The following is a 24,192-nucleotide window of genomic DNA, read 5'->3' on the forward strand; positions in this document are numbered from 1 at the left end:
GCGGGCCCTCAGCGACCCACAGTGTCTCTCCCACCCCCCTCCCCACCTCACCTCACAGTCCCAGGAGCCCAGGATTACAGGGATCCCCCCCCCCAGTTTCCTTCCCCAGCCCGCAGCTGGTCTCCAGCCCCCAACACCAGCTCTCAGGGCCATTCTGAGCAGCCCCTCCCTCCAGTCTTCCTTCCTCCAAATTCCAACACAGCCCTCGTCTCTTCCTTGTGGACATTACCTCCTTCAGAAGACCAGGGTGTAGTGGGTGGCCAGGGGCGTGTGTGCTCTGAAGCACTGGATGTAGGGGGAAGCAAGGGAGACCCCAGACCCTGATACCTGGCTGCCGGAACTACCAGTTCCCCAAACATGACACCCCTGGGGGACCCTGTCTAAGCCCTGGGCACACCTCCTTCTCGGTCGACAGAGGGCACAAAATCCTGGGTCACAAAGCTCAACGGTTCCAGAGGCCCTGCAGGGATGGGAAATGTCCTCCGAGTGAGGCAGCTGTGCAGATTTCGGGAGCAGGCACGTCATCACGCACTGACTCAGGGACACACCTGCTGTTCAGCTTCATTGCGGCCAAGCAGGCATGTGTGTGCAATGTGGCCAGAGCTCCTGATTCAAGAGAATCTGAAAATCTGGATTTTTTTTATATGTTATCTCCTGATTTTTAAATGCTGGCACAAACAAAGCAAAACAACCCCTTTAAAAACACTGTGCGGTCAAAGGAAATCACATCCAAGGGCTGCACTCGGCCAGCGGGCCCTGCCGTGACCTCGGGTTGATAAGGCACATGGCCAAGTGCGGCAGGGGTGTGCCTGTGCAAGGACCCCACCTGGCGTAGCTCTGCCTCTCACCGGGGGCTGTCCAGAAAGATAGGCTGGGTACAAACTGCCCATCCAAAGAAGCCTCAAGTGCCCAGGGAGAGGTCAAGTGCCTGCTAAACTGGCCAGAAAGTCCAGGGCTGAGTGCCCGGAACTCTGTCCTCTCATGGTTCCCAGGGACTCCCGAGACATCTGGTCTACCCCCACCCCGAGAGCACTGTCCAAACTGTCCCCGATGGTGGCTCCTGTCTGTCTGTGAGCTCCCTGGAGGAGGGGTCCACACCCCACCCACCTAGGCACGTGCATGTCCAGGAGTACTTGGTGTTAGCTCCTTGGGGCCAAGTTGGGAGAACAGGAACTAGGTGGGTGAGGGCTCTTTCCCAGGTTTCCCCCATGGGAATAAGACGACCTTTTCCTGGGAGTCCCGACAAGGTCTGTGCCCCTGTTTGGAGAGCCCCCTGCTTGGGGAGCCCATTTGAACGCACCTCCAATTGCAACTCATGAATTAAGACCCTGCACCAAAGCAAAGGCCTCCCCGAGTCAGGAGGCCCGATTCGGCGATGACTTGGAACCAGACTGGCCGGCACACAGATCACTGCTCCCCGGAACACGAAATCTACACAGAGTGCACACACCCGGCCCCATCCGCCACCCTCTCCTCTCTTTGGCTGCTCTGTGTTTCTTCCTGGCACATGCCACTCTCTGGGCCCATACTATCTGCATGCTTAGCACTCAGCTATATTATCTACCCAGGCATTCACTGGCCAGCACCAACACCCCCATTAGTCTAGTTCTCTCTGAGAGGACAAGGGCTGTTCCCACCATCAGGACGGTCACTGCTCAGCAAACATCCAGGGCTGATGGGGGTTCCTGATGGCTTACGCCATCCCCACAAACAAGCACTGCCCCCACCCAAGGATTTCAAGTCCCCCCCCTAAAGCCAGGCTCACTCTTGCTTCCTCCCAAAGCCTGCCGTGGCCCCATGCAGTTCACACCACTCCCTCCCGTGTCATCCTGATTATCCCAGTCTGCTGGGACTGGCTTCGGGGGAGGGGGCCTCCCTGGGAAGAGAGCCGGAGTCCTCTCCTCTGTTATACTTCGAGCCAGCCCTCCAGCCCTTCCTGGGCCTCGGGTGCTTCTTCTAAGCACAACGTAAAGGCCAGACCGGATCACAGGTTTGTAACTGTGGGCCCAGAGCAGGGAGGCACCAGGCCCTCAACCCCATCTCAGCCTGAGAAGTTTCACTTTCCTCTAAGGTTCTGTAGGGAGTTGAACAGTGTCCCCCCACAACCCAAAAGCTACGTCCAAGTCCTAACCCCCAGAACCTGTGAATGTGACCTTACTTAGAAAAAGTCTCTGCAGATGTCATCAAGGTAAGGATTCAAGATGAGATTATCCTGGATTTAGGGCGGGCTCTAAGTCCAGTAAGTGTCCTTATAAGAGAAAGAAGAGGGAGATCTGAGAGACACAGAGAAGAAGGTCATGTGACAACAGAGGCAGAGACTGGAGTGATGGAGCCGCAAGCCAAAGACACCTGGAGCCATCAGAAGCTGGAAGAGGCCAGGAAGGATTCTTTCCTAGAAGCTTTGGAGAAAGCTGGCGCTGCCGACACCTTGCTTTTGGACTTCTGGCCTCCAGAACCATGGGAGTAAATTTCTGTTGTTTAAGCCACATTGTTTGTGGTTATTTGTTACATCAGCCACAGGGAGTTAACACAGGGACCGTTAGAGGAATGAAACCTCTGGGCTACAAGGTTGTCTGGGGCCCTTCCCGCTGGTGCTGTCACGTCCACTCTGCACCCAGCCCCTCTCAAGAAACGTCCAAGGACTTCCCGTGGCGGCCCAGTGGTTAGGACTTGGCGCTTTCACTGCCGTGGGCCTGGGTTCAATCCCTGGTCAGGGAACTAAGATTCCGCAAGCCGCGAGGAGTGGCCAAAACGTAAAAAAAATAAATAAATAAAGAAGAAGAAGTAGAAACGTCCAACGGATGGACCAATGGAAGCGTGGCCGAGCTCCAGAACTGCTGTATCAGACACCCAGAGGAGGAAAAGCTGCCTCCTTTTCCAGGAATCACACAAAACCCCGGATGGTGGGAGAAGTCGTCACGAGAATAACATTGCTCTAGATTTACACCGGAATATTTGGTGATGAAACCAAAGATCATTTTTTAAGGCAGGCTGTGCAAGGGATGCCCTAGGAGCAGCCGCCTCTATACAGAGGATGTCATGACACAATTAGCACCCAGCTGGGAAGAATTAGGAGACGGCTTGTCACGAAGCTGGCAGGACAGGGTCCTCCAGCATCCCGTCCCCCAGCGCAAGTCCTAAACACATGCTCCAGGTCCTGCCCCAACACGCACAGCCACCCCTCCCTTCCCAGGGTCAAACTCACCCTGGAAACTCCTTCCACTTCCTCCGTGGAGAACGGCTATAACCCACCATGGCAGTGGATGCTTTTTGCACTTTACTCTTCTCCCCCTCCCTGCGGAGAGGCAGCCCAGGGGGTCCAAGTGCGGCCGAGGAAGCCAGCAAGAGTGCAGACTGGAGGCCCCTACGTGACCGCATCTGATGGGGAACCGACAGGCAGAAAAGTGGCCTTTCACTGGACCAGGGCAGTGGGGAGTGGCGCTGTGCTGCTTCCTCTTTTGTCTGCAGGATGCTAAATGCCCCCAGAGGGAAGGCAAGAGACCCTCCCCCCAACCCCGACCGAAGCTGGACAGGACAAACTGCATGGCTGCGGGGCACCAAACAAACATGGGACCAGGCTGTACTGGGAGGGTCCCCGAACTGCCACTTGGAGGGAAAAGGACTGACATCTCCCACAGGGCACAGGGGGCCCACCCATCCTCACACCATTTCCCAAATAAGAACGCTCCCGTTCTCCCTCTCGTGAAGTCAAGAACCCCCAAAGCCGGGCTTGAACGCTGCTTGCTCCCCAAAGCCCTCCTCGGCCCCAATCAGCCCTTCCCCACGAGCACATGAGCCTGAAGACTGTCGTGCCCTTTGGCCCACTGCTGGGAATTTACCCCCAGGAAATCATCAGACGTACAGAAAGATTTATGTACGGGATGTTTGCATCAGCATTAAAACAGCAAATGCTGGAAACAATTCGAGTTTACGTAGATTTTTCTGAACCCATATGCCAGAGTCCTGCAAAGTCATCAAAATCACAGTTCTGAATATGAGAAATGCTGAGAATACTAAGTAAAAATAGCAGGATCCAAGATGTATGCACGGGGCCTGACTTCATCTCACACACACATGTGCAGGGTGCACGCACATTCGAGGAAAACAGCCGTCTCTGGATGGAATTAAGGTGGCCGTTTAATTCATTACACTTTCCTGCCTTTTCCCAAGGTGCCTATGCTAATGTGGGTCACTTCATATTTTCAGGGGACAAAACCATCAACACTGCTCTTACAAAACAAACCTTGCTAAGAAGAGGGGGAGGGTGTGGATAACTGCGCCTCCGGCCCAGCCTCTCCGGGTCCATCACCTACAGTCTTGGCTGCTGCAGAGGCCGGGCCGCCCGGCCAGATGCAAACCTCCCGTCGTCGCGCGCATGGGGGTCGAGGCAGGAGCAGCCTGGATCTGGGCCTGTTTAAGGAGGAATGTGCCGCACACAAGAGGCCATTGTGAGGGCCCCCGCTCTGACCGCAGGCACGCTGCCTGCCCGCAAACCTCTCCCCGCTCCAGGAACACTTCCCGGAGCACACCGCGGGCCTCAGTCTGGGGAGGGGACACTGGGTGAGCCACAAAGCCCTGCTCCAGCCTGGGACAAATGTCATGCAAAGAAACATTAGAGAACAAGGTCAAAACAAAGCCATGGTCAGCTCCAGTGGGAGGAGCAACGTGGCCACTGCCCAGCTCAGGGCTCTGACTCTGGGCTCAGGCTCCAGGAGCTCGGCCCTGGTGAAAGTGAGTCTCTTCCAGGCAGCAGCAAAGCAGGTTCTGTCCTGAGAAACAATGGCCACCTGGGAGCCAGGGTGAGACACCCAGGGAACACAGGGTGCCAGGCGAAGAGCACCTCCTTGCTCCCTGGCCTGAGGCTGCAGGGAAAGGTCACAGGAAAACTCAACCCTGAAGCTAAGTGCATGGGCCATCAGACTCACAGAGTGAGTCCGGAGCGTGTGCGACCCCTGGGGTGGGCTGGATGCACCCCCCCAGTTCCTGCTCTCCTGTGAGGACAGGGAGCTGGGGCTGCAGCTGGGCGGACAAGCTCCCTCCAGGGCAGCAGGGAAGATGGAACAGGAATCAGTGGGCCAACGGGCCGGTCCCTGAAATAACAATCCTCTGAAGGAAAGGAACCCAAGGCCACAAAAGCAAGATTTGGTCCCAGCGAAAGAACACATTCACTGGGGAAAACCGGGCAGGGCAGGGCCAGGGGGACGATCCCAGGCAGAGGGCAGGGCAGGACAAAGGCCCTGCGTGCCTCGGATGAGCAGAGAGCTGGCCGGACGTGGGGGCCTTGCAGCCTGGGTGCACACTGGGCTCCTGCTTTCAGTGCCTAATGCAGGGGCTCAAACAGGGGGTGGCACAACCACAGTCACCTCCGGGCATCTGCTTCCCCATGTGTCGTGCTGAGGCGCTGACACAGTGGTGCCGGGGCAGCAATCACGACTGTTGCTGGTATAATTGCCATCTGTGTGTGCACCCCGGGGGGTGGGTGTGCACACGTGCATGTGTGGTCACCCCACTGGTGGCCGAGGCTGCACGTGCCTTACCCGTGTCCATCACACCCACGGCCAGTATCTTCCCCTGTGCCCGAGGGCCTCCCCCGGCGCCCCCCTGGTGCCCAGGCCCGGAAGGCAGGAAGGGGTTAACAGTGCTTCCCTGGCACACAGCCTTTAGGCAGTAACTGGAGGGTAAACACTCTGGGGCGCTTGGTGCAGGGTCCCCCAGCACCCCCAGTGGTGTCTCACTCCCATGCCTGGGGACCACCTGGGATCACCTCCCACTTGAATCCTTGTCTCAGGAACTGCCTCGGGCGGCCAGTGGAGGAGGGGCAGGGCTAAGAGGGCAGGTGAGAGCAGGTGGGGGGCGGCAGGCTCAGGGCAGGGAAGAGGATGCAGATGGGGAAAGTGGGAGGGGGGTGCCCTCAGGAAGTAAAATAGTCCAAAAGGAAGGGCTTAAAATAGACACAGTGGCTGAGCAGAGCCTGGATAGGGACATCAGTAAACAGCGCTGTCAGCGGGTGGCCCTGGGTTTCCCGCTGCGAAACACAAGACACCAGCCAAAGTCCAAACAAAGGAAGAGACAAGGCCCAGCACTGGCACTCACAGCTCAAAACCCTCCCCTCGGGCCTCTCCCCTGCCCTCCCTGGGCAGGCCTGGCTGGGCTGCAGGGCCAGCGGCAGCCTAAGAACGCCGTCCAGTGCCAGTCCCGTCCTGCTTCCCGCTCCGGCTCCGGGTCCCGGCGTGCTGGCCAAGGGCACTGGCCGCCCTGGGCTTAGCTGCACACGTGGCTGAAGGCGGCACACAGCCCCTGCTCCCGGCCCTGACCAGATGCAGGCCTGCATCTCAGCACCCTGCACAGTCCCACAGGGACGGCCTGTGCCCTCTGGACAAAAGGACCAAGCTAAGCCACCTTCACTCAGCCCTGAGGGGCCACGCGGGGCGAGCCCGGTGTCCCTGAGAACTGGAGGTTCACCAGGGGGTCTTAACGCCCAGGTGAAAGATGTGAGGTCAACCCCTCCACCCCGCAATTTATCTTGAGGATTGTCTTTTACTTTGGCTGTTAGGACATGGGCATTCCAGGGAGCCTTCCTGCTCCTCACAGCCTCCCCCCAGGAGGCCTGGCCCACGGCCCACCCTGGACCAGCGACGTGGGAAGGAGGTCTGCTGTGCCTGCCAGTTGGGTTCCCAAGTTGGGCCAAGAGAAAGCAACAGGCCCCCTCCTCCCTTCCCAGGCTGCCACTCACCGCAGGGAGACCTTCCACGCAGCCCTTCCCGCCCATGACATTTCCAGGCACAAAAAGAGTGCAAAGGTGATCCCCGGCCCCCTCAACTCGGGACACGAACAAGACCCCTCACAACGGGCAGGGAGCCCAGTGGCAGCTGTGGTTAACAGCCAGCCCTCGGATTCCAGACCTTCTCTTAATCCCCAAATTCATTACGTTAATTTCTCCCTGGAAAAAGCTCCCTAGCGCCCTGGCTAGCAAGGACACAGGCAGAACCAGCCCTCCCCAGCCCAGCTACATAGTGTAATCCACCTAGAATGGGTCCTGTCCGATTCCTTCACAAGGGCTTCCAAATCTCATGCTGTCTGCAGAGGACACCGGTCCAACAGTGGCCCGCAAAATGGTCTGAGTCCTAACTCCCGGAACCTGTGAAAGTGATGTGGGAAAAGGGTCTTTGCAGATGTAATTAAGGCAAGGATCTCGAAGTGAGATCATCCTCGATTAGGGCGGGCCCTAACTCCATGACAGGTGGCCTCGTAAGAGACAGAAAGGAAGACACACAGAGGAGAAGGCCGTGTGAAGATGCAGGGACGCATACACAAGCCAAGGGACGCCGAGGATTCTCGGCCGTCACTGGAAACTGGGAGAGGGGCCTGGAAGAGGCTCTCACTCGGAGTCTCCAGAAGGAACCAACGCTGCCCACACCTGACATCCGACTTCTGGCCTCTAGACCTGGGAGAGACCACATTGCTATGTTTGAAGCTCCCCGGTCTGTGGCACTTTGCAGCCGCAGGAAATTCACGCATCAAGAGAACAGATTTTTCGGCTGCCGTGGCCTTTCTGTTCAGCCTCCTCAGCCTCTGTTGACGCCGAAGCCACTTTCCGCAGTGACTCACCAGCTCTGGGAGGGGCACATGGGTGCCCTGGAATCGGGCTGGCTGGCAGGAAGGACCTCTCTCCTCTCAGCCTGAGTCAGCCATCAGGTCACCCCAGACCTTCACAGCTGGCAACGCCTGGGCCAGCAGCCCCTTCCTGCCGCTGGCTGCCCCCTGGCCTCCGAGCCTCCCCCCCCATCTTCCTGGGGCAGGGCCCTTGTGTCCAGCCCACCTGGGACGTCCCAGCTCACACCCGTTGTTCCACTGTCGTCCATCAGGGCACCCTGTTCATTCCCAACAGGGTCCCCATCGGGGCAATGAATTATCTGGTCGGCCTACCTAAGGTGGGTTCATTACCGGTGTTCCCCTCCCTGCCATCAGAGAAGGGTCTTGGGGTGACGGCTCTCAGGGTTGGGGAGCAGCCTGACAGTGGAGACCCTGGCAGGCATTATGGGACAGCCACATAGCAACTTCTGCTTCAAGAAATCTCTCAACCCAGAGAAAAACCACAACAAATGCTCCGAGGAAGCCACTTCTCAACCTGGGGCCTCTTCTCGCTCCGGCCATCTCCTGGTCCCCCTGGTTCTGGCGACACCGGGGTCATTCCGGGCAGACTTTAACAGTCACCCTAAGACACTTCCTTCTTTCCTTGATGAAATCAAAGTTATGGGAACATGAGCACATGTAGACCCATCTGTCCTCCCCCTCTTAGGCCAGCTGTGGGCTCTCTCCACTAAGAGGACAGACGGAACGGAACGGGGCTGAAGCCGCATGTGAGGCGATGCGGGCCAGATAGGGGAAGAATTTCCTGACCCAGGGTGGGGACGCTGGGGGTGGTGGCGACCAGGCTTCCTGAAAGGCCGAGGAGGAGGGCCTAGGTGCGGCCCAGCCTGGGGGGAGAGGAGGGGACAGAGGACCTTTCTGGCCTCCGAGGGTCAAAGGTCCCCTGATAAATGGCAGCCAAGGAGGGCAGGAGGGAGGCCCTGGGAGGGGACTGACTTCGAAACCAAAGCCACAGGCTGCAGCTCCCGAGGGCTCAAAGGTTACAGGGCCCTTTAATCCACAACGCCCCTCTCGGGCTGCCCCGGACGCCCTGAGGGGGTCCCGAGGGGGTCCTGTCCAGACTGATGGAGAACTGAACTGCTGGCTCCAGGTTGGAGCACAGCCCCTCCCGCAACAAGAGGGTCCCGCTGAGGGCTGTTCCTTGGATGCTCCCCCAGCCCCACCCCCCAACCACAGAGCAAGGATCATCCCATCCACGAAAAGACTCTGCGAACAAGCTGGCCTGCTCACAGCCGTCCGCGCCCCTGCTGGCTCTTTCCCACACGACTGGGCTGGGCGCGGAGCAGGACCCCAGAGCCCCCGGGTGCACCGGGCGGTCTCAGCTCCACGGCACCGGGCTGGGCTGCCAGGCTGGTGGTCAGTGTGACAGTCCATCCTGGTGGAGCTTCCGTTTGTTCCCTTCTCTGTTCTCAGCGTAGCTGGTGGTGGTTGTTCCCTATCCACCGGGAAGAGGAACCACCCCGCTGACTACTGCAGGAAATGGTAGAAACACTTAAAAATGCAAAAAAAAAAAAAAAAAAAAAAAAGCCTAATACCAGGGGCTGCTGGGCCCAGCTGGAGCCCTCCATTAATCACGCCAGAGGGACAGTTGCAGCTCTCCGTGCTGTGGCCTGAGGGCGGGCGCAGGCGGGTGCTGCCCAGGCCCATATGAGCTCTGGCCTAATTACAGGGGACGGTGACCCTAGGGAGCAGAGTTCAGGCCCCGGTCACAGCAGCACCCAGGGGTCCGCTGCTCCCCAGGCCTCCCGAGGAACGGAGTGGCTCACAGCGCATGACCCCAGACCAGCCAAGCTCCGCTGGGCGAGAGGACGGAGTCTCCGTGACCACAAAGCCCTGCAGGCACCAAGGCCGACTCGAGGGTTCAGGAGGGCTTGGTCTCTACCCTCAAGGACACAGGGCTAGAGGGGGCTGGCAGAGAAGGAAGAGTCCAGAAAACTGACAGGAGGAAGTGGGTTTGTTGTGTGAGACAGGCCACAGCTGGACCTTGAGGAGATTCTGGAAGGGGCTCCCAGGGGCTGCCCAGCTGTTCCAAAGAGCCCTGGTGGGGCCTCAGTGAGGCCACCTCCAAGGCTCCTCTTGAGGCCTTACCAGGCTCTCACCAGGAACAGCCAGATCCTGGTCAACTCAACACAGCCACCTGGAACTTGGGGAGACCCCTGGAAACCTAACGCAAGCTGGGCGAGGCCTCTAGGCCCGGCTGTACCACCAGGCAGAGGATCGGAGACGGGGCACCCTCACGCTCTGGGGATACAGACGGGGAGGCTGAGGCCCGGGGAGACCATCGGTCGAAGTCACGCCATTAAGCCCGTCCAAGCCTGGTCTCCCGACCCACACCCAGGCACTCTGCTGCCCCCAAGGTGGGCTGATGCAGAGGGGCAAATGGGGCCCCCCAAAGACTGTTCCGTGTCCTAACCCCCAGAAGCTGTGCACGTGACCTTATTTGGAAATAGGGTCTTTAAAGATGTAATTAAGAGCCTTGAGATTAGATTACCCTGGATTTAGGATGGATCCAAAATCTGAGAGTGAGTGTCCTCATAAGAGCAGAGACAGGGCTTCCTTGGTGGCGCAGTGGTTAAGAATCCGCCTGCCAATGCAGGGGGCACGGGTTTGAGCCCTGATCCGGGAAGATCCCACATGCCGCGGAGCAACTAAGCCCGTGCGCCACAACTACTGAGCCCATGCACCACAACTAGTGAAGCCTGCGTGCCTAGAGCCCGTGCTCCGCAACAAGAGAAGCCACCGCAATGGGAAGCCCGCACGCAAGAGTAGCCCGCGCTCGCCGCAACTAGAGAAAGCCTGCGCGCAGCAACGAAGCCCCAACACAGCCAAAAATAAGTAAATAAATAAATTTATTTAAAAAAAAAAGGCAGAGAGAGAGACACAGAGGCACAGGGAGCAGAGACTGGGGGGATGTGTCTACCAGTCAAGGGCACCACGGTTGGCCAGCGCCCCCAGGAGCTGGGGGGAGAGGCTGGGCAGGAGGAACCAGCCCCACCCACACCTTGAATTTGGACTTTCTGGACTCAGAACTGTGCTTTAAGCCCCCGGCCTGTGGTCTCTGCTGCGGCCAAAGGACACTCACATGCTCCTTCGGACTCCCAGCCCCTCACCCATCTCTGCCCCCCGCCTCCCTGAACTGGCCACGCAGCTGTTCTGTTCTTCTGTTGCACCTTCCAGGGGCCACCCAGCCGCGGCTTCCAGGCAGCGACCCACTTATTCTTTTCTCTTTACGTTTGTTCTTTGAGCCTCTGAGTGTTCACCTGCCCCCCGCCCCAGGTTTAGGGAAGAACCTCCCGAAGGACAGAACAGACCTGTCTTCCGCGCAGGCCGGGCACTGTGCTCCGAGCATTCTCGGAGGGTGACCAGCCTTAAATATGAGCCTGTAAGGCGGCCTCCGGTCCCCCCCCCACTTTCTTCCCAAGAGAGGAAGGGCCTCTGGGGCAGGCAGTGTGGGAGCCTTCCGCCACCGGCCTGCGCAGCTGCAGGGGACAGGTAAACTACCCACCCCCCGCAGAGCCACACCCCCAAAACTGACCACCTCTCAGTTCCGCTTCTGGCCTGAGGGAGCGGGAAAAGATGAGAGCTGTATACAGTAAACGCCAAACCCTCTGTGCCAGAGAACGCTCCACTCCCGCCCCTACCACCCAGCGCCGCCAACTCAGCCCCATAACCTCTGACCTGGCCGCCGGCCACGCGGGGCCCAAGCTGCCAATCACCACCTCCCACCCTGCAAAGCCCCCGGACAGCCAGGCCCTTCCAGCCACCAGCTGCAGGGGCCATGGGGCAGACAGGGCCAAGCCCCCCCTCATACACACACCAGGAAACTGCCCGGGTCCCCTACATCACCAGGGACACAACCAACCCCCCAGCCTGAAAGCCCCTGGGTGGGGGAGGTCCGGAGCAGCAGAGAGAAAGCGCCTGCAGGAAACAGGGCTGCAGGTGGGAGTAATTCTTTTCTTAACTAAAAACGGAGAATTTCAGCCAAGTTGTCCTCAGCAGAACTGCTAGGTGTAGGAGGGTCTGGGGGGCGGTGCGCGGGGGGCTCTGCAGACAGCCCAGAGCTGGGGGCTGCCGGACGATGCACAGAGTTGTCACGAGTACCGTCTACGCCCCACCCGGGCCAGGCAGCTGACCCCTCTGGCCTCAGCATCCTGGTCTCTTCCAGCTGCGACACCGAATGACCCCATGAGGGCCATTTTGGGGTCTGCCACCAGCTCCAAGTTTCTCTCATCGCTCCTGTGACACAGGCCCGGCAATTCCAAACACTCAGCAGAGCTGGAGGGGCCCGGCCAGCCCACCTCCCATCTGGGCCGAGGTCGAGGACCAAGGCTCTGGCCACATTCCTCTGCAGCCGAACATGCAGCTGCCGGCGGTGCCTGCAGAGGTGGTCCCACAGCCTGCGCGCTTGGGCAAAAGCTTCACTCCACCCAGCACCCCAACCCAGAGCTGGAAAGAGCCAGCGGGACCCAGGGGTCCTGGCTCGGCCACCATCAGCCAGGGGACTAGTCACTTTGAGTCTCTCTAACTGGGGTGGGAGATTGGGTTGGGTGAGTTGTTTTTCTTTTTGACAATGAACTTTAAAAAATAATATCTATTGCTCTTTTCCTGACTCTAAAAGCAATACAGAAAATGTATGTGCAATGCAGGAAATCTGCAAAACACGGAGAAACGAAGGGAAAAACGTATATAAACCCATGACCCAGGTAACCACTATCAATATTTTGGCAAACGTCCTTCCAATCTTTTCACTGTGTGTATATATGAATATTTTTAAAGCAGGCTCATGGAGACACGGCTCCAGGCTTTTCTCCTGCAGCATCCCGCAGCCCACATCTCTATATATTCTTGCACTCGTTATCCAAATTCCTTTGTGGTTCTAAAGTTCTGGTTCCAGATCATTCTCAGATCCAACTGAGGATCAGAATCATTTCTGGAGCTTGTTAAAAAATAGACTGTCCCCGCCTCCTGGAGGTTCTGTCAGGAGGGCTGGGTGGGCCTGGCACCCCAGGGTATGTCTGGGTGAGGACCTCTGCCCTCCCGTGGGCTCACAAGCCTTCTCTCCATCCCCCTCCTGAGAATCCTACAAGAAGGAAACCCTAAGCATCCCTGGCCAGCAGCTCTGCCCGCCCCACCTTCCCCTAAGGTACCCAAGGTCTTTGTCCGGCCTCAGCTGCCACCATTCAGCCCCTGGGTCGGTCACAAACCAAAAGATGTATACTGGGCTCTGCTGGGGCAGAGGCCCGTGTGACGAGCGGGCATGTCAGTCACAAGGCCCCCAAATCTGCCCAAGGCCCACGGTGTGTGCACCTCAGAGAAGGTCAAAGCCACCCAGGGCCTCCACGCTAACTCACCTGCTCCAGGAAACAGGCAGGAGAGAGGCCCAACGCTAGCGTCCAGTGCCCCAGCCAGACTCCAGCCAGCCTCCCCCTCCTCCCTAGAATGGCCATCACATTCCTCCCAATAGGCTGTCACCCTCCTGAGGGCAGGAGCCAGGCTCGTCCATGTTGGCCCCTGCTACACACTGAATGTGCTCCCCGCAAATTCACAAGTTGAATGCTACCCCTCAAGGTGATGAATCGCCTTTGGGGTGATTAGGTCATGAGGGTGGAGCCCTCGTCATGGGATTAGCGCTCTTATAAAAGAGACCCCTGAGAGTTCTCTCTCCAGTTCCGACCTGTGCAGACACGGTGAGAAGATGCCATCTATGAAATGAATCTGCCGGAGTCTTGATCTCGGATGTCCAGCCTCCAGAACTGAGAGAAGTAAACGTGTGCTGTGTCAGCCCCCCAGTCTGTGGTCTTTTTGTTACAGACGAAGACAGTTCCACTTTCCACTAGGGCCCTGGGCCCTGCCTGGAATGTCCTATGAGTCTCTAAAAAGTGTTTGTTGCCTTGAATCTTTAACAGTCAATGTTTACTGAGTGCTCACCACATACCGGACACCACCCTAAGGGCTTTTGTTACATTAGCTCATTCACTTCCCATGATCTCCAGGAGACGGAGAGATTTCACTCTCATCCCCATTTTATAGATGGGAAACTGAGGCACAGAGAGCCTAATGACCAGCCCAACATCACAGCGTGGGCAAGGGTGAAGCTGAACTGAGCCAGCATGCTGAACCATCACACCGCACTGCCTCCAAACCCCACCCCGCCCCCTAAAAGCCAGACTCGAAAATCGTATAGCGCCTGCTACACACCAGCACCGCACCTGTACTGTGCTGAGCCCCAGACACACACCTGCAAGATGGGCCCTGTGATTCCCATGTCACAAACGTGGTCATGGAGCCGGAAAGCAACGAGGCAGGGATGGGAGCAGAGGGAACCCCTGCCAGACCCCAGGCTCTGGACAAACAGCTGTCGCCACCCACCACTGCCAGGCAGACTGAGACTTCCATCCCAGCCAGGCAGGGTCAGCCCTGTGAGGTGGCACAGGCAAGGGCCGGGGGGGCAGGTGCACTGGGGTCTGCCTTCCAGCGTGGCCTCGGGCCAGCCATGACCTGCATGACCTGTCCACCTTGCTGAGCTCCGGGAGGACGAAGAGCCCTTGATACAAAGTGCCCAGCCCTGGGCCTGGCATGTAGTAGGTGCTCAATAAGGAGACGGTTACGAAGAGCAAGAACCGGCACAGTCAAAGGAAGTACCTGTGAGAGAAGGGGGAACAGCTGGAAGGGCTGGGACTTGGGTCAGAGATAAAAAATTCAGGAGGGAGGCCGGAGCCCACCAGCTGGCTCCAGGGCAGCTGTTCGCAGGAGCCTGGCTCCATCATGTAAATATTAGGAGAAATGTAAATATTTGAGTGCCACTCTCCCCGGCCCCACCCAAGCCCAGCCTCACTGGAGCTGCAGCCAGGGCAGGGGCAAGATTTCTGCACTCACCAGTGTCCCCACCCCTCCCCCAGCTGCCCTCAAACTCCTCCTCCAGGGCCAGGAGTGGGGGTGGGCACAGCAACCAGGGAGGGAGGGGACACAACCCCACCTCTCCCCTCTCCTCTGCACTGCACCTGCAAAGGTATGAATGGGGCCTTCCCCATGTCACCCCCAAGGGGCCCCAGGGTTTCTTTTGCAGTTTAGCAGAAAAGCAAAGCAGCCCTTTCTGAGGTCTTCTGATGGAGGCCTAGGGAGTAAAGTTCGCCACTCCAGACCCACTCCACCCTCTCTACGGGAATACATCACGTGCCCCTCTCCTACCTGGATTATGCACCACCCAAGATCCTCCCAGCTCTCTGACCAGGAGGAAAGATGGAGCCTGGAGCCTCTTCATGCCCCGACCTATGCTTGAAAGCACAGGCCCCTCCCACCACCTTCCACCTCGGTGCCAAGGGCACCTGTGCCAGGTGTGGGCATAACAGTGTCTTCCAAACAAACTACAAGTTGGCAGAAATTGCAACGGGAGCCAGCCAGCACCATCTGTCTGGAGACCCTACCTAGTAAGCTCCTACCCAGGACTCTGCTTGGGTGTCCCTTCCTCCAGGAAGCCTTCCTGAACCTACCCCTCTCCTGGGCTCATGCCTGGACCCCCAGAACGCAGAACAGAGCTAGCACTTAGCTGGCACCCACAAACAGCTGTTGAATAAACAAACGAATGAGCTGACTGTCTCTCCCACCCTGGCCATCCTCCTCCCGGCCCACCAGAGACAGAGGGATTCCAGCACTTACTTCATTTTGAACTGAAAGAAAAAACCCAAACCCAGCTACTCTACAGAGCACTCCTCCCCTGACTTGTGATGGGGGACAGGAGGCAGGGGACAGCAGAGAAGGCCACCCCTCCGGGCCTGGGATGGAGCCAGGAAAACTGGTATGCTTTTACTGTAGATAATATCAGTCTCCAGGGGCTCAGGGCAGAGGCCTGGCCTACCCCTCACAGGGAAACTGCCCACCCACGTGGAAAGGAGGGCCAGAGAGATAGCCCTGCCCAGGGTCGGCTTCCTGCACCCAGGGAGGGGCCAGCAGGGTCCAGGCTGAGATCCTGCCTAGGAGAGTCTGCAGAGCCAGAGACTGCTAGCCACTGATGGGCAGAACCAGAAACATCTCCATCTCACAGGAGACGGGGGAGGGGGCACGGCGAGGCAGCCCGAACCTAGGCCCACTCTGCCTAGGACACCACGCCCTCTTCCTGCCAAAAAGTTCCATCAGTTAGCCTCCCACAGAGAGGGGGCCGTCTGTGTTCCAGTGGCTTCCTTCCCCATTCCCAGGGGGACCCTCAGCCACAGCACCTCCCACAAGGAGGTGCGCGGGACCCCCCAGGCCTTGCCCCAGGGGACAGTCAAAAACCCAGCAGCCAGAAGAGCCATCATCAGCCAGCACTCCTCGAAGGGCAGGGGAAGGCTGTGGGTTTGAGGGGTAGAAAGCCAGACAGAACTATCAAAAAAGACTGGTCACTGGCTGCAAAAAGCTCAGAGTTCCAACCTCTCCTTGTTTGAGAGAGGGAAAAACCAGACCCAGGAACTCCCAACTCAGTCTTATAAAGGCCCAGGCGGCAAGGCAAACCCGACTCCCTATCCCCGCCCATCCCCCGCAAGACCCTCCTGAGGCCCTGGAGGTACACGTGCCCCCGATCTGTACCCAGGGAACACCCATCGAACCCCAACCAGATGGTCCGTTGGAGGCTGTAGCCAGAGGACAAGTGGAATGGACAGGAGGTTGGGGGGGGTGGTCACCTCGCCTGCCTCCCCTCCCCCATGCCACCTGGCCCTCCCAGTGTTTGAAGGCAGAGGCTCCTGCTCTTGGGGACAGGGACACAGGAAGCTCTAAGCCGTGTGTGGGGAGGGCACACTAACATGTTCAAGGCCAGGTCCCTTGATTCTCTGGATTTTGCAACTTGGGGCAGACATGGGCTTCCCCAGCTGGCCCAGAGACCCTGGCGGGCAGAGAAGGCTGGAGACTACGGGGGCTCAGCATCCCGGGAGGGGCTGTCAGAGACTCAGGAATATGAGACAGAGCATCAACAGAGAAGAACACCAAACACAAAAATGACAGAGACAGGTTGGAGCCTTATTCCCAGGGGCTCCCCCGCCTCCCCTGCAGCCCCTGCTCTGTCCTATGGGGCGGGGGGCTTGCTGTGTATATTCTAAGGCCACAATCCTCTTGTCCCTTCGCCTAAATTTCTGGGCATTGGCAGCACTTTAAAAAATGACAACAAACTTGAAGTTTCTAGACCATCTCCTGGTCCAGGCTGAACGGAGCCTCCGGGCTCTGTCCAGACCAAATTAAACAGCCGGTGCCCAGAAATGCCCCAGGCGCCGGGGGTGTCTAGGGGCCAAGCGCTGGGTCTGTTTGGCCGGAGAGATGACAAATCCTCAGCCTCTGGGACCATGTGCCAGAGAGTTCCAGCCTGTTTGGTCTCATAACAACTCAGCCTCCAAATTTGGGAAAAACCGAGAGAACTTTGGAAAGATAGCCACTGTTTGACCATTTTTCCTCAGTGGCTTTGTCAAGAGAAAGCAAAGGAACTGGTTTCCTGGCTGGGTTTCTGGGATGAACCAAAAAACTGACATCCCCTGAGGCCTTCATCTCTGATAAATCTGGTAGCCCGGTACCCCTTACCCCCTACCCCAGCCCACCCTTCTACACACACCGCCAGGTCTTTGAGGGTCTACAGCATGCACTCACTGTTCCTGCCCATCGGGAGCGCCTGGCCTGGCCTGGCAGGAAGGTGGGACTCCTGGGTTTGGCGGCCACCATGGATCCCTTGAGCCTGGCCCCCAGGTCCTTGCTGCTGGCCCCGTGGTCCTGTCTGTACCCCAAGGAGACTCTTCTGATAGCAGCCAGCCCACCCCCAGCACAACGAGTGAGGGGCATTCAGCTGGGAAATGGGGGGCGGGGGGTGTGCAATAATAGTGGTGGCTGAGCTGAACCGTGGTAGGGGGCTTGATCTCGGAATGCGACAACACCCCCGAACTCTGAACATTCAAGGAAAAAGAGAAGGGGAGGCCCCGTTCTGCTCAGCCAGCGCCAAGATGAGGGCTGCAGCACCCCTGAGGGGCATGCCAAGACCACAGTCACCAAGCTGCGAAGTCCCCGGCCCCTGCAGGGCAAGCATGCCACCTGCACGTTAGTACTTCCTTGGCAACGTCCCGTCACCAATGGGCTGCCAGGCCACTGCTTCCACCAGCAGGACAGCCTTGCCCAGAAACATGGCCTGAGCAAGTACCCACCATGTGCTGGGCACAGTGCTGGCCGTGGCTGCCGCTGAGCCTGGGGGCTCACACTCTGGTGGGCTCGTTCCTCCAGGCACAGAGGCCCCAGCCCGTGGCCAGGCACCCTCCCCCCAGCCCTCAGCCTCAGCGGTGCAGGGGTGCAGACCTAACCAGCCCCAGAGCTCCTAGCTCCTGATCTGCAACACATTCAGGAGTCGCAAAGGGCTGCTGGTCAAAGAGGATGCCCCAGTCAGCCCGCCCCGTCCCCGACACCAGCTCCCAGTTACGACTCCCTTTCAGGAAGGCTGGCAGCCAGCAGAGCCACGCGCAGGCAGCCAGACCCCACTGTCTTCAAAGTCAGGTCGTCCAGCGTACGCCTGTGTCGCTGTCTGTAGGACGGGCCCTTGGTCCACCCATCTGGGGCGCTCTGGGGTGGGGGGATGCAGAGGAGACTGGAATGACCTCCCCAGTGAAGGAACCCTGCAGCCCACCTGACCCAAGCCTCCAAGCTCTGACAGTGAAAGAGCGTGATGGGATGTCCACCGGGCCGGGGCCAGGGCTCCCACGCTGGCCAGCAGCCCAAGTATCTGCTGGACTCAGGAGGACCCCCAGGCAGGCTCCCAATCTGCTGTGCTGACCATGCTACACAGTCTCACTCACCGCCCCGTCACCACTCGGGGAGACCCTTGCCGGTGGCCTCTGCACCCCTCCCTTCCGTCACCCAGATTCCTGCATTTAGGCGTCCACGCCCACCTGTTCCTTGCAAATACCTGACCCCCCACCTCAAGCTCCAACAGCTCCCACCACGCTCCCGCGAGCAGGTACCAGGCTCAGGCTGTCGGCTATCTCCCCAAGACGACCTGCGGACAGCGGTGTTTATGACCCCATTCAACAGAAGGGGAAACTGAGGCTCAGGGGCCAAGACACCCTCCACCACCCAGCTGTGCAATGGCAGAGTGAGCCTGCCCTCCTAAGCATTACACCGCGCGGGGCTCCCAGCTGCCCTACCCATCACTTCCCCCAAAGGCCCTCTCCCTTTGGATGCAAACTCTGCCCACTTGTCTCTTTCAGACCTTCCTACATGGACTTCCCTGGCGGTCCAGCAGTTGAGACTCCGCGCTTCCACTGCCAAGGGCCCAGGTTCGAACCCTGGTCGGGAACTAAGATTCCGCAAGCCACGCAGCACAACCAAAAAAAAAAAAAAAAACAAAAAACCTTCTTTCCTAGAGATCCATGTCCTCCAGAAAGCCTTTCCAGACCAACACCCCACAGCACGGGGTGTCCCTCCCTGCTCGACCCACCTCCCTGGCCCACGTCTGACCCTCAGCCCAGCCGATGACGGGGACGCTTCTGCCACCTGGCACGTGTGTGTCCACCCTCTGCCTCACAATCAGAACGGTGGGTGAGCCTAGTCCCAGGCCCTGGACACAAGAGCAGCAGGCCAACGAAGCCGGTGGTGGTCGGACCCGTCAGAGAGCTGTCCCCTCGTAGCTGAAAAGCAGGACTCATCCCTCAAGAGTCCAGCAGAATGCCGGCAAGGCCGGCTCCTCCGGTCCACCAAGTAACCTCACGCCACCAGAGATCCTGTCTCCTGCCACCAGATGAGAACTGCGGGAGGCTGTATCCACAAGAGGCCTTGAGTCTTGCTGAAAAGCAGGACTCATCCCTCAAGAGGCCAACTGGCATTAATTAGAGGCAGATCTGCACCTGTCACAAAGCTAGGCCTTGTCCTCCTGGGAGGAAACGGGCACCTGAATCCAGCCATCGAGGGAGCCCTTGTCCAGGAGGTGTCGGGGCTCCCAGATGAGCAGGTGCATCTGCATGGTCTCATCTCCCCTGGAGACCCTCTCCCTGCCCTCTGCCCGTTCTCATGCTCTGGGGCCTAGGGCCTACTTGGGCTCCAGGACCTGGCTGGCAGGGTCCTCGAGGAGACAGCAGAGGGTTCAGAAGCGCAGACACGTCCTCTAGGCGGGAGAACAAGGCTCTGGGTCCGGAGCTCCTGGGTCCTGGGCCAGACAGTGTTTCAACCAACATCAAGGACTTTTAGGATTCTTTCTCCGCGTGCAAATCTGGTTACAGCAAACACTGCTACAGAAAGTAGGCCAACAGCTGGCACTTGGAAGGGCTTTTGTTACACAAAGACCAGAGTTGTAATAGCGTTTGCGATAGCAGATTTGGCCTGCGTTCACTAGAGAACACGCCGTTCGATTGCTCTGTGCCTGGGAGCCAGATCGGGGACTACGTCACCGCTCGGGCCACCCCATCACCCAGGGAGTGACGGGCACGGAAAGCACCTGAGGCCCATCTTCAAACAGGGGAAAGTGGAAAATGAGACTCTCTAAAAAAAAATTGCATCAGCAAAACACAAAATACTCTTCTTGCCCCTACGTGGGGGTCTCCACGGAGCCCTGAGATCCTCCTTAGAGCGAGGGCAAAGACCAGTGTGGGAGGTATGCATCCATGGAGGACACTGCCACCCTCTCAGTCCCCCGGGAGACCTGAATCCACAGACGCGTCCAAAATAGAAGACGGGCTGAATCCCCGTGCCACCTCGGTGATGTGATGAAGCTTAAGGATCTCGCCCTCAATCCTCTAGGGTGGGGAAGGGAACGGGCAAGAATAATGGGATGAAAAGAGAAGAGCATTCCTCAGGGAAGGGGGCAGATGTGCCTGGGATGTGGGGCATCAGCAGAATTTAACTGTGGGTGCCCGCTCCATACCCCCCCACACACATATCCACCTGGGGCAGCTATCTGTCTGCCCTGCAGGGCATGCTGCTCTGGCCTGGATACTGCCATCGCCCCAAACCTCCAGGAAACACCCCATCAGAGCCCGTCGACCCCTGCTGCAGGATTCCAGTCTGCTCAGACTTACAGCCATCCCCAGCAACGCCGTGGCTCAGAACTCGCCCGGCTTTGGTGGTGGCCCCTGGGGCCTCCATCCTTCGGCCATTGACACGTGCTTTGAGACGGGGCCAGGTCCGCCAGCCTCAGGAACTACCGGGACCTTGACCCTACCTGCGGAAACTGAGACACCGAGTGGGCAGCCCGGGCCGAGGCCCCCCACTGGCCCCAGAGAAACAGACCAGCACTTCTCCGGCTCCGATCTCGGCCACTCCGGCTGCCTCCCCAGGACGGTCCGGGCTCCCGGCGGGTGGGCACACCTGGGCCTCCGTGGCCTCGCCGTCCGACCGTGGCAAGCCGGCCCCTCTTTATGCCCCAGTCCTAATGGACCAGCTCATTCCGGCCTCCCCCGCTTCTGTCGCTGCCTGAATGCGCTCCTCCTCCCGCTGCAGTCAGATTGTGTCTCCTCCACACGACCTTCCTCTGCCCTGGCTCTGCCAGCCTGTATCACCCACTGCTGCTCTGGGTCAGACACTCTCCTCCTTCCCTGCTCGCTCCTTCCCACGTCTATCTGTCCGAGGCTATCAGACCCAAAACCCAATAACTCCAAGTTCCTGGGGCTCTTAGGGAGGCCGGCTTTCTGGTCCCCAAGCTGGCCGTGCGGAGCACACACACACACACACACACACACACACACACACACACACACTCATGCCCAGGTGCACTCGGGGGGCTCTAACTCTCCTGTCTTCAGAGCACAACGGCTCTCGAGGGCACACAATGGAGAGGCTGACACACAGGGAACCAGGGGGTCCGAGGCCGCGCTCCCTAAGAGTGAGAAATCTCCCCCTGAAGGCACAGGGCTGCCAACTGCTGCACCAGGACGGTCTCAATGAGGCCATTGTCTCCAACTAAATGACAGCCTCGAGAAGCCGCCTGGGAAGCAGCCTCAGAGGCCACCAGCGTCTCCAGATGGGGCACTTCGGGGTGAGGATGGAGTCGTACGCGGGGCCGGGAGGGAGAGGCACTAACAACCTACGTGGCACGAACTGTGACAGACCACACAAGCCCCAAACCTCCTCCCCGCCATCCTGGCTCAGGGCTCCCATCGCATCCCCAGAAACACCAGAAAGCTCTGCTTCCAGGTCAGGGACCGCAAGCCAACCTAACTCCCACAGGCCGCAGGAGAAAAGTACACACAGCGCGGAACCTGAAGGCGGCAGCAGTCTCCAGATTGGCCAGTTCTCCCACTCGGACACTCAGGAGATGAAAGGCCCCTGAGGAGCTGCGGGAGGGCTGCTGGGGGCAGGCGGAAGGCGAAACAGAAGGAAGGAGACTCGGGGAGCGTGCTGGGTATGAGCATGCGCCCCAAGAGGTCCCGACGTTGGGGTACAAGCCATCACAGCTCTGCAGACCCACACTCCCCGTGTGCAGTGCTCGGCGTCAGAGTCGGAAAAGTGCTCCAACCACAGAGCCAGCCCCCAGCAGACCCATCCCTCGCACAGGGCAAGCCGGCCACTGGACCCCACCCCCTCCTGTCTCTCCACCCCCTGCTAAGCCAGGCCAGGCCCAGCCCAGAATCACAGCCTCTGGGGCTCTGCTTGGGGCCCAGCCAGGCTCTGGTCCCGGAGAAGTGCCCCCCGCAGATGGGGCTGACCTCAGGTGGGCCACGTGCATGGCTGGGCTCTGGACCCCCAGACCCCAGTCCTGATTCTGCCCTTGGGGGAGGGGGACCTCCCCGCAAGGCCTGGCACCTGGACGTCTGTTAACTCCTTTCAGCCCAGCCTTCCCAAGGCCAGGTCCACCAGAGGGCTCTGCCCAAGGCTGCCTGGGAGCCCCTCCGAGGGGCGGGGGCTCCAGATCCCAGCAGAGGCAGACCCGCCCCTCAGAAATCCGGCCCCTAAGTGCTGGAGACTATTGTGTGAGCTTCCCTTCCGACCGCTTTATTTACTCCCCAAGACGCAGGACGCAGAGCCACAGGCAGTCACGAGGACGCACGAAAGCCACACACACGAGCCCAGGACCGGGATGCCCTACCGCATCCGGCGGGAGAAGCCCCCCAAGTCTCTCAACACTTTGTAAACCCTGGAGGGGGGAGGGGACCAAAACGCGCTCCCAACCGGCAAGCAGGCCCCTCCTCCCCCCCACAGCCGGACTCCGGGAGGAGGAGGAGGAGGTCCCCAGGCCCGGATGGGGGCCGATGGGACGCCCCCCTCTAGACTCGCCGCGGCCTGGGCCGTGTCCACTCGGGTCCCTGCCCAGCCCGGATTCGGCTCAGCCCCGGCTCCGAAACTGGTGTGGGGGAGGGGGCTGTCCTGCGGGCGGGACGCGGGGGCGGGTAGCGAACTCCCCCAACCCGCCGCAGGGCCAGGGCCCCGAGGCCGACGGGGAGCGCGGGAGGGAGCGGACCGAGCGACAGCTGAGAGCGAAACCGCGCGCCAGGGCCGTTTGAGGAAGCCCCGCGAGCCCTCGAGGAGACTGTCGTCGCTCGGCAAACACAAACAACAATAAAAGGAAGGAAACCCGGCGGCAGCGCGCAGGGCGAGCGCAGGGGCCAGCGAGGGCGCGCGGTCCCCGCGTCCCCCTAACGGGGTGCTCCACGGAGGCGACGCGGGCGCGGGGCGGGGGGCGCGGCGGGAGGGCGCCCCATCGGGGTCCTGCCTCCCCGTCCGCGTCCCCGTCTCGCCTGAGGTCCGCCCCGAGGGGCCCCCGAGCACGCCCGCGCCGCGGTGGCCGGCCGGCACCCACCTTCGAAGTCCGAAATGATCCCGTCCAGCTGCGCGTTGACCGCGGGGTCGGACATGGTGGCTCGCGGGCGGCGCGACGCGCGGAGGGCGGCGGCGAGGAAGCGCCCCGGCCGGCACGGGCCCTGCGCGCTGGCTGGGGGGCCGCGCCCGCGCTCCCGCCGTGCAGAGCTGGCCGCCGGAGCCCCTCGGCCCCCGGGCTCGGCTGAATGAATGGGGGAGGCGGGCGGGCGCCGGCGCTCCCTGCTCCCCGCGCCGCCGCCCCGCCCCCGCCCCCGCCTCCGCCTCCCGGGCGGATCAGGTTCCCGCACCCGCGGCCCGGCCTCCACTCCTCGCACTGGCTGCTCCGCCCGCCTGTCAAGGTTGGGCCTGGGGGGCTGGGACCCGAGCGGCCGCCGCGGGGACAGGCCGAGTCCCGGGCACCCGACCCGAGAGCCCCCCTTCTCCCCGCCTGGCCCGCGCCCAGGGGACGGCGACGGACGCGGCCCCGGCGCCCTCCCCCCCCGACGCCCCGCTGCGGCCAGATGTGGGCGGATGTGGAGGTCGGGCGGCGGCGCGGGGGCGGCTCCGAGGGGGGAAGAGATTCCTCCCCTTCCCTGGGGCGCAGGGTTCCTTCTGCGGGAGGTTTTATTTACGCAGCCAAACAAAGTTCGCCGCCGCCTTCCCGCGCGCAGCGCCTCCAAGGGTTAAGCGCTCGGACTGGCGGCCGGCAGGAGCCCAGCCTGTTGGCCAAGAGCCGAGGGGCGAGCGCCAGTCACGTGACCCGGGGCGGGGAGGGGGGCGCCAAATCCCACCCTCTCGGGGCACCTCTCCAGCTGC

General features: G+C 60.0%; 1 protein-coding gene across 4 annotated transcripts in view; it reads right to left on the reverse strand.

The window, feature by feature from the left end:
- The window catches only part of SEPTIN9 (septin 9), a 165,336-nt gene that overhangs the window by 81,988 nt on the left and 59,156 nt on the right, over positions 1-24,192 (reverse strand). The window contains exon 1 of one of the 4 annotated variants that reach the window (XM_061176278.1): positions 23,378-23,840. The exons of the other annotated variants lie outside the window; for them this stretch is intronic. Coding sequence (XP_061032261.1) covers positions 23,378-23,432 — 55 coding nt within the window. The 5' untranslated portion in view covers positions 23,433-23,840. Of the gene's footprint in view, positions 1-23,377; positions 23,841-24,192 lie in introns of those variants that run through there. 4 annotated transcript variants of the gene reach the window in all.

The sequence above is a fragment of the Eubalaena glacialis genome, chromosome 19, assembly GCF_028564815.1.
Source record: "Eubalaena glacialis isolate mEubGla1 chromosome 19, mEubGla1.1.hap2.+ XY, whole genome shotgun sequence".
Lineage (NCBI taxonomy): Eukaryota > Metazoa > Chordata > Mammalia > Artiodactyla > Balaenidae > Eubalaena > Eubalaena glacialis.